The sequence below is a fragment of the Pezoporus flaviventris genome, unplaced genomic scaffold (genome assembly GCF_033815535.1).
Source record: "Pezoporus flaviventris isolate CSIRO_AGI_PZ_B2104156 unplaced genomic scaffold, CSIRO_AGI_Pfla_v1 ptg000188l, whole genome shotgun sequence".
Taxonomy (NCBI): Eukaryota; Metazoa; Chordata; class Aves; order Psittaciformes; family Psittacidae; genus Pezoporus; species Pezoporus flaviventris.
In genome coordinates, this window is record NW_026892736.1 from 2,949,815 (window position 1) to 2,960,000 (window position 10,186).

General features: G+C 59.8%; 1 protein-coding gene across 1 annotated transcript in view; it reads right to left on the reverse strand.

The window, feature by feature from the left end:
* Nucleotides 1-4,799: 4,799 nt before the first annotated feature.
* VAX2 (ventral anterior homeobox 2) overlaps nt 4,800-10,186 on the reverse strand; it is an 18,656-nt gene continuing 13,269 nt past the window's right edge. The window contains exon 4 of the mRNA XM_061441005.1: nt 4,800-5,294. Coding sequence (XP_061296989.1) covers nt 4,800-5,294 — 495 coding nt within the window. The remainder of the gene's footprint in view (nt 5,295-10,186) is intronic.

The following is a 10,186-nucleotide window of genomic DNA, read 5'->3' on the forward strand; positions in this document are numbered from 1 at the left end:
TAGGGAAAGGCTCTGTGATAGAGATAGGAGTCAAGGTAGGAATAGGTGTGGGGATAGGTGTATGTATAGGGATGGGATAAAGACTGGGGTAGGGATAGGGATGCAGATAGGCATACGCATAGGGGTAGGGATAGAGATAGGTGTGGGGGTAGGCATTGCGTTAGGGATAGAGATAGGAATTGGGGCAGGAATAGGTCTGGGGATAGGGATAGGGAAGAGACAGAGCTAGGGATAAGGATAAGGATAGGGACTAGGATTGGGGCAAGGATAGGTATGGGGATAGGCATTTGCATAGGGATAGGGATGGGGATGGTGATAGGGATAGGCATATGGATAGGGATAGAAGTAGGTGTGGGGGTGTGGATAGAAGTAAGGAAAGGGATTGCAATAGGGATAGGAATTGGAGTAGGAATAGGTGTGGGGATAGGGATAGGGATAAGGATAGGCATTGGGATGGGCAGGATAGGTATGGGGATAGGCATGCATAGGGATAGGGGTAGGGATGGGGATAAGCATAGGGATAGGGACAGAAATAGGTATGTGGGTGGGGATAGAAGTAGGGATGGGGATAGGGAAAGAAATATGGAAAGGGATAGGGATACGCATAGGCATAGGGATAGGGATACAGACGGGGATGGGAATAGGGATGGGGATGAGGGTAGGGATAGGGTCAGGGATGGGGATACAGATGAATGGGGATGGGGATAGGGTGGGGATACAGATGGGGCAGGGATGGATGGGATTGGGGAAGGGACAAGGCTGGGGTAGGTGTGGGGACAGGATTGGGGCAAAGGCAGAGGTTGGGGCCGCATTAGGAGTGGGGATGGGGGCAGTTTGGGGCCGAGGCCGGGGTACTGGTGGGGGTGAGGGGTCTGCAACCCCCCAGCCCCCCTCAGGCTGTGGGTGCCCATGGGGAGCTCACATCGGGGTGATGGTGGTGGGACAGCAGAGCCTGTGCATGGGGCAGCTGGGGAGGGGGAGATGGACTGCGGGGCTATGAGGGGGTGCTGGAGGTATCCTCTGGGGGGGGCACCAATGCCCCGGGGTCGGGGAGAGCAGGAAACAATGGGGGGGATCCAAGATGCTAAAGGTCTCTGGCACTGGGAGAACCACAGAGGGAAGGTGATGGAGGAGGAGAAGGAGGCAGGACGTGACTTCATTAACCATTAAACCCATAAGAAGCCACGTTATCCTTCCATCCCTTGGGGCAGGTTCATTGGGCTTGTTGGCTATGGGAGAAGCAGCTTTGGAGCAGCAGCAGCTTCGGAGCAGGTTTGGGGTCTTTGGGCAAGCAGCATTTGGGGCTAAATCCATGGAAAGGACTTCCATGGCCTCCCTTCCCACCTTCCCTTTGGGTGCTGAGCAGTGGGAGGAGGATGCAGGAGCTCCACGAGGATGCTCCGAGATGGGAAAACACACTTGGACAGCCCAGAATTCCCAGGGTTTGGGGGCTCCTTCAACAATAAAACTGGACCTGCCCTGGAGGTGCCCCCAAACCTCCTCCATCCGTGAAGGCAAAGGGGTCCCTTCTCCATCCGACCAGACCTTTCCCTCCCAGTGAGGCCAAGATGGGAGGAACTGGGAATAAACCGGGAAATTCGGCAGCTCCAGGGGGAAAAATAAGGAAAAGCCAAGGGATTCGGAAGGGGGACAGGATTCTCCCACCTCCCCTTGCTGCCTTGCCACGCTTGCAGAGCAGGGAGGGATAAGAACAGTGACACAAGCATGAATGAAGCGATGAGGGGAAGGGAAAAGGTCCTTGTCCTGCCAAAATCCCAACCCTCATCCAAATATGCCGTTGGGAAGTTGAGGGCTGAGCATCCCGGGAGGATCAAATCCCACATTCCAGGAACGGGGAATGACCCCAGGCCACGGGAACAAGGAGGAACCAAACTTTCCCGAGGCTTTCCATAAAATCCTTTATTTTAAATATCTCCCTGCGCAATCCTGGGCACACGCAGGATGTGTCCCCCCCATAGGGACAGGGCGGGGGGGGGGGGCTGCCCCCCTGGGCCAGGCTGGGGGTCAGTCCGTGGTGATCGTGGTTACGTGACATCAAACTGCAGCGGGGGGAGGCAGGAGCCCCTTGGGGTGGGGTCTGGGGGGGATGAGCCCCAAGGCAGCTCCTGGGTGATGGGGGGGGGGGGGGGGGGCCCTCAGGGCATCCCCCTGCTCCTGTCACAGCAGTGTCATGAGTGGGTGTCACACCGGGGTTGTGCCATGGAGCATCCCAAAAGGTGATGCCACCGCAGAGCATCCTGCCATGGTGATGCCAACACAGAGCATCCTGTCATGGTGATGCCAACACAGAGCATCCTGCCATGGTGGTGCCACTGCAGGGTACCCACCAAGGTGATGCCACCACAGAGCATCCTGCCATGGTGGTGCCACCACAGAGCATCCTGCCATGGTGGTGCCACTGCAGGGTACCCACCAAGGTGATGCCACCACAGAGCATCCTGCCATGGTGGTGCCACCACAGAGCATCCTGCCATGGTGGTGCCACTGCAGGGTACCCACCAAGGTGATGCCACCACAAAGCATCCTGCCATGGCGATGCCACCACAGCTCCAAGCCCGCCATCAGCCCTATAGAGCTCTTTCCCCTCCCAACATCCCCAATCCTGAGAGCAGCCCCAGCATCGCACAGCCAAGGCTGAATCCTGCCCCATCCTCACCCTCTGGGGTCAGGGTGCTGAGGTGGGGGGAGCGGCTGAGGGTGCCCCAGGGCTCTGCTGGGTGATGGGAGCAAGGGGACGGGGTTGTGCTCAGGTTGGGGCTCACTGCAGTGACTGCACTGAGCACCCAGCACCCCAGGATGGGGCGGGGGGGGGGGGGCTTTGGGTACCAGCTGATGGTAAAGAGCCCCCTTGGCCTGACCCGGAGTGTCACAAATGCCCACACCACATCTCCCTTGCCGGGGTGTCCCTGAGCCAGGGGCTCCTCAGCACCCCCGGGGCTTTGCTATGGTGGGACAGCACCAAACCAGGATGGTTTAGCTCAGGACAAGCCTGGGGATGTCTCACGAGCCAGGGTGGTCACTGGGACACCACCAGCACCGTTGTGTCATCGTCCCGTCCCCCCCCAGAGGACAAGCATCCCATGGGAGCAGTGCAGGGAGACCTGGACCAGCCACTGGGATGCTCCAAGTCATCAGCACAAAGCCCTTTGCAGGGGGGGAAACTGAGGCCCAAGGATGCCATGGCCAGGCAGGGACAGAGCCCAGAGCCCAGCGCTTTCGGGGTGCCCCCCTCCTGCTCCCCAGGGCTTCAGCAGCGAGCCCAGCACCGGCGGACAGCCCAGAGGGCCCCATCCGTAAGAGGCACTGAATGACCACGGCCGTGTCAGCACCCCCCCAGTGCCCCCCCCGGAGCTGCTCCTCTCCCACCCTGCACAGCCCAGACCACAGCATCGCCTTCCAGACCCGCAACGGGCCATGCCCGGGCCGATCCATGGGGTGAGGGGTGCAGGAGCGGGGACTCGGGACACGCAGGGACCGCCCCGGACGTGACCAGGTCCAGCCTCAGCACTGGGGTGAGGGGCTTCAGGGGGTCCTCCACGGCTGGAACGGTGTGGGTGGGGCGGGCACACTCACACACACACGTGTGCACACTCATACGTGTATGCACAGTCACATGTATGCACAGTCACATACGTGTTCACATACGTGTATGCACACATACATGTGCACACTCACACATGTATGCCCTCACTCACACGTGTGCACACTCACACACACATGTGCACACTCATACACACATGTATGTCCTCACACACACATGTGCACACACACACGTGTGCACACACACTCAAACGTGAGTGTGCACACACACGTATGCCTCACACATACACGTGTGCACACACAAAGTATGCACTCACTCACACATGTGCACACACACACGTGTGCACACTCACTCACACATGTGCACACACAATGTGCACACACACACATGTGCACACACACTCACACACGTGCACACTCTCACACACACATGTGCACACACACTCACTCACACACGTGTGCACACTCACACACACAGGTATGCCCTCACTCACTCACACACATGTGCACACACTCACACACACGTGTGCACACTCACACATGTGTGCACACACAGAGTGTGCACGCACACACACACACACGTGTGCACACTCACACACACAGGTATGACACACATGTGCACACACACACACATGTGCACACTCACTCACACACATGTGCACACACACACATGTGCACAGTCTCACTCACGTGTGTGCACACACACTCACACGTGTGCACACTCACACACACACATGTGCACACTCTCACACGTGTGCACACACACACTCACACACACACGTGTGCACACACACACGTGCACACTCACTCACGCACATGTGCACACTCTCACTCACACGTGTGCACACACTCACACGTGCACACTCACTCACACACATGTGCACACACACACACATGTGCACACTCTCACTCACACGTGTGCACACACTCACACACACTCTCACACGTGTGCACACACTCACACACACTCTCACTCACACGTGTGCACACACTCACACACACTCTCACACGTGTGCACACACTCACACACACTCTCACTCACACGTGTGCACACTCACACACACGTGTGAACACACTCACACACACTCACACTCACACGTGTGCACACACACTCACACGTGTGCACACACACACTCCCCCCCCCCCCCCCGGACGGGTGCTCCCCGGCTCCCCCCATCCCCGCTGCCGTCCAGGGCCGGTGCGGGGCGCAGGGCAGGGGGTGCCGGGGGCTGCTGGGCTCAGGGGCTCTGCTCCCCGCTGCCCCTGCAATTGTCCTTCCTCTCCAGGCGCGTGTAGGGCTCGAACGCGGACGTGCCCAGTCCGTACGCGCCGGGGAGCTCGGGGAGGCCGCCCCGCAGCGGCGCCCCGAAGCAGAGCGCGGAGCCCGGCAGCCGGGGCGAGGGCGAGGGCGAGGACGAGGAGGAGGAGGCGAGAGACGGGAGCTGCAGGCTGAAGGCTCCCGGCGCGGGGGGGCTGCTCCCGGCGCTGAGCCCCGGGGACGCGGTTCCCGGCGTGGCCAGCCCGGCTCCGTTGCCCGCGGGGCTGGCGATGGGGTGGGAGGTGGGAGAGAGGAGGCTGGGGGGGGCCGGCACGGGCAGGAGCCGGCCCTGCTCCAGCAGGCGCAGGATGTTGCAGGTAGCGAAGGACTCGGAGGTGGGTGCGGAGCGTTTCTCTGAGTCCCGGCTCTGGTCTTTCTTCTGCTTCGTGCGGCGGTTCTGGAACCAGACCTTCACCTGCGGATGTGCGGGGGGGACGGGACGGGATGGGAGGGATTGGGAAGGGGGGGGACACAGAGAGGCACGGATGGAAAGAGAGCGCGGGGGGGCCGGGAGAGAGGCGAGAACCGGGAGAGAGAGTGAGAGATAGGAGAGAAAGACGTGTTAAAACAAACAGCCCGGCGAGATCCACCCCCCGAGACAGGGACTGCGGCGACTGCTGCCTACAGGGAATGGGCGCACTGGGATGGGAGCCCAGGGACGGGAGAACAAGGTAGGACCCAGGGGATGGGAGCTCAGGGGTCAGATCCTGGGGATGGGAAAGCCAGGGACGGGACCCTGGGAATGGGAGCTTGGGGATGGGAGCCTCGGGATGGATAACCAGGGATAGGACCTGGCAATGGGAGCCTCAGGATGGGAGCCTGGGAATGGGACCCTGGGTATGGAAACCCAGGGATGGCAGCCCTGGAATGGGACCACTGAAGATGGGAGCCCACGGTAGGAGCCCAGAGGCAGGAGCCTGGGGCTGAGCCGCTGCCCTGTGCCGGCTCTTCCAGGGATGCTGAGCTATGGGATGCGCTGGATTCTCTGCTGTGGTGATCACCAACCCCAAATCTGTGTCCCCATCTGCAAACCCTTCCCTCACCATGTCAAGACAGGGGGCAGAGGGTCCCTGGCCTTGCTAAGGTGCAGGGGAACGTGTTAGGGGACAGGGTGGTTCCTGCTGGCCGGAGGCAGGGCACAGACCCGCTTCTGCGCCCCAATCCAGCTGGGGCCATCCTCAACCTGCCTCTGGCTGCAGCAAGGAGCCCATAGGCCCCCTCTGACCCACACGGATGGGGCATGGACCCGGTCCTCAGCCCGTGGCTCCCGTCCCCCTGCAACTGCCCCCTGCTTGTGTCCCTCCCTGGCAGAGCAGAGGGGTAGGAGAGGCAGAGACAGACAGAGAGAAGCGTGAGGGACAGACGGACGGAGATGGAGGTGAGGGGAGGACACGGATGGGAAGAGACTCGGGTTAGAGCCTGGCGGATGGTGGGAGGCGGTGGCGCCTGGCGGATGGTGTGGGGATGGGTCGGATGCTGCAGGGACCCCCTCCCCGGGTAACCCCAGCCATGGCGCAGGCTTGGTTCCCTCTGCCCTGGAGCAGCAGGGCTGGAACTCATCCATCGGGAGCTCCGTGGGGCAGGAAAGTCACCGGTGACAGAGCCCTTGTGCACCCCCAGCACCACGGACCCCCAGTGCAGAGCTAATGGAGAGGGGGCAGGTCCCAGGCCCCCAGCCCCTTGCCAAGGGGTATAAGAGTGTGGGGGAAGCCAAAGGAGGGCAGGGATGCTCCAGGAGGAGCAGTAGAAGGTGCTTCCAGGGATGGGGGACACCAGGATCATGGGAATGAGCCAAAACCTCCTGGGACCATGGGTCTTTGCCAGCCCGTGTCCTACTTCCCCTTATCCACATAGTCCCGCATGGAAGCTCCTGAGGACATTCCCATGTCCCAGGGCATGGAGACCCAATACAGAATGAGCAGATTTTTGGTGGGGACCTCCTAGAGCTGCGGAATTCCAGAGACCTCAGAGCCCCAGAGCGCAGGATTTGTAGAGCTCCACAACCCCATGAGTGTACATTGGTCCACAGAGAAAGGCACAGCCCCAGCGCCCTCCACCCAGAGCATCCCCAAACCCAGCTCTGGAGGAGCAAGAGCTCAACCGCCCCCATCAGCACCATTATATCCTTGAGGATGGGCATGAAGTGCCCAGGAGCTGCCCCATGCCGTGCACAGCAGAGGTGGCACCAGCGCCACCCTTCCCATAGGCAACACCATGACCCATGGGGCAAGCTCAGCATTCCCCAGTGTTTCCCGGTCCAAGCCTCAACTTGCTGTGGATGGATATTGAGGGATATGTTGGAGCACATCCTCTGGGATGAGGATAATCTCCGTCCCTGAGCCCCAAACCAAGGTGCTCCAGCACCTCATGGCCACTCACCCAACCCAACCAAACGCAACCCAACACAACCCAGCATAACACAACACAACACAACCCAACACAACATAACCCAACCCAACCCAACACAACACAACACAACACAACGCAACCCAATACAACACAACACAAAACAACACAACACAAAACAACCCAGCATAGCACACCCCAACACAACTCAACACAACCCAACACAACCCAAGCCAACACAACCCAACACAACCCATCACAACCCATCACAACCCATCACAACCCAACCCAACCCAAGCCAACTCAACACAACCAAACACAACCCAACCCAACCCAGCACAACCCAGCCCAGCCCAACCCAATCCAACCCAATCTAACCCAATCCAACCCTGCTTCCTTCACCCCAGCTCCAGGGCTTGGAAGCCCCCACCACCTTCCCTCCCCCTGCCCCGGGTGTCTGTGTGCATCCCCTCCAAGTACCCTGAGGTGCTGATGGGTCTCAGGGACCCACTGAGGCTGCGCAGGGGTCTCCAGAAGCATTTAGCTTGGAAAAAGACCTTTAAGGTCGTTGAGTCCAACCGCAGACCCAACACTAACCCATGGTTCAGTCCAAAGGGAAACTGAGGCACGCACAGCCCCCTCACTGCAAAGTGCCCCGAATCACAGCTTCTAACACGAGGGGAGGCCGCAGGGCAGGATCATGGAATCCCAGAGTGGTTTGTGCTGGAAGGGACCTCAAAGCTCACCCAGTTCCAACCCCCTGCCAGCGATGGGCTAGCAATGCAGCCCAGAGCAGAAGAGGACCCGCTGGCTTCCTCCTGATCCTCCCCATCTCACCCCTGCGCTTCCCCTCTGCGTGCTGCTCTAAAGCAGGGTCTGCTCGGGCCTCACAGGCTGACGGGAGCTTTGCGGTGCCGCATGCGAGGGCAGGGTCACCGCTGCCTGCACGGCTGAAGTTCCTACTCAGCTCGTCAGTAATTAGTAGGCCCATGTCCTTTTCATCCCCCATTACGATCAAGCTCCTCTCGGTGGAGATGGAAATAGGCTCAGCCAGGCGCAGCCCTGGACAAATCCATGAGTAATTCCCCCCTCCCACCCCCCGCAGCCCTGATCCTTCTCCCAGCAGCATCCTCCACGGCTCCCCTCGGTCACTTCCTCCTCCCAACCCCAAGTTCTCTGCTCGCTTTCTGCTCAAGGGGTGAAACTCATCCAGAGCGAGCGCTTGCCAGCCCCATGGCACCGCTCCACGTCCTTCCTCTCCTCCTCATCCCGGTCACCGCCCTGAACTGGGATGTGCACTGACACCCTCCCCGGCCCGGCCCGGAGGAAGGGCAGGGAGGACCATGCTGGTGGGTACCACATCTCGGCATCTATGGAGGAGGCAGCGTAGCCCTGTGGGCAACGCTTTGTCCCTCAGTTACCATCTGGTTGGTAACCGAAGGGCTGCGGGATGGAGCCAGGCACCTCCAGCTCCCTGCAGCGCTGGGGGTGGAGGAGAAAGGGGGAACAAGAGCATCCGTTCCCTGGGAATGGAGAGAAAGGGCAGTTCCCAGATGGATCACTCAGGGGGAGAAGCCTCCCTCTGCTCTATAAGAGTCCCAGGGAGAACCCACAGCTCCTGGTGGCTGCAGATCCCTTGCTTGGGGCTGTGGGACTCAGGACCACACGTGTCAGACCCATCAGGTCAAGGCTGGATGCAGACAAAGAGACAAGAAGATGCATCTGGATGCGACGGAGGAGCAGGACATGGGAGGTCATGCGTTCACCAGCACGGAGGGAGCTCCCAGAGGACAGAGGGTAAGAGGATAGAGGAGATGACTGTGACAGCCCCAGGAGATGCAGCACGCAAGGAGCAGCCTGATGCTGGAGGTATGAGGATAACCGTGAGCTGCAGGTTGGTAAAGCTGCAGCAACATGTGGAGGAGTCCTGGCGCCGGGTGTCTGACCCGGTGCTGCCACCACATCTAATGGCACCCTTTCCGTGAGGGGAGTGAGCTGTGGGAGGGATCTCAGGATGAATCCCCTCCTGTTTCTGGATCTGGAGATGCTGCTTTGGGCTCTGCAGCAGGAGACTGATAAGAGCAAGGGACTCCTCATCAGGGTGGGCAGAGATAGCACATTATAGGTACAAGTCTGGTGTGAGGTGTCCATGTATGTAGCAGGGGGTTGGGAACTGGGTGATCTTGAGGTCCTTTCCAACCCAAACCAGTCTGGGATTCTGTGATGCCACGTCATAGGCACAAAACAAGGTCCAAAGGCTGGGACGCAGGCATGGAATTCCTGACTCTGACACCAACCACACTGGATGCTCATCCCTATTCTGCCCAGCCCTGCAGGGAAAGGCGCTGCTCAGGGACAGCAACACTTCTGCTTTGGGGTCTGGGTACTGAGCATGGGGGACTTGGACGTCTTATAAGAGCAAGTAGGGCCAGGCCAAGGGGAATGGCTTGAACCTGCCCGAGGGGAGACTGAGCTGAGCTCTTAGGCAGAAGCTCTTCCCTGGGAGGGTGCTGAGGCACTGGCACAGGGTGCCCAGAGAAGCTGTGGCTGCCCCATCCCTGGCAGTGCTCAAGGCCAGGTTGGACACAGGGGCTTGGAGCAAGCTGCTCCAGTGGAAGGGGTCCCTGCCCGTGGCAGGGGTTGGAGCTGGGGGAGCTTTGAGGTCCCTTCCAACCCAAACCATCCTGTGGCTCTGCAGCAATTCTATGGCTGGTCCCCACCTCCCCGAGGACCTTTAGGTGCTATAGAACAGGACCTGCAGTACCAGCAGAGCATGAAGGAGACAACAGTGCCATAACAGGTCTGTCCCGGACAGGCAGAGTCACCCAAAGCCTTCAGGACTCATCCCAACAGCCCTCAGCATGCAATAAAACACCGCCAGCATCTCCCTGACCCACCACAGCCGCAGGTCCCACGTACAAGGTTGTGTTTCCACCCCTTCTTTTCACCACATCTGAAGCT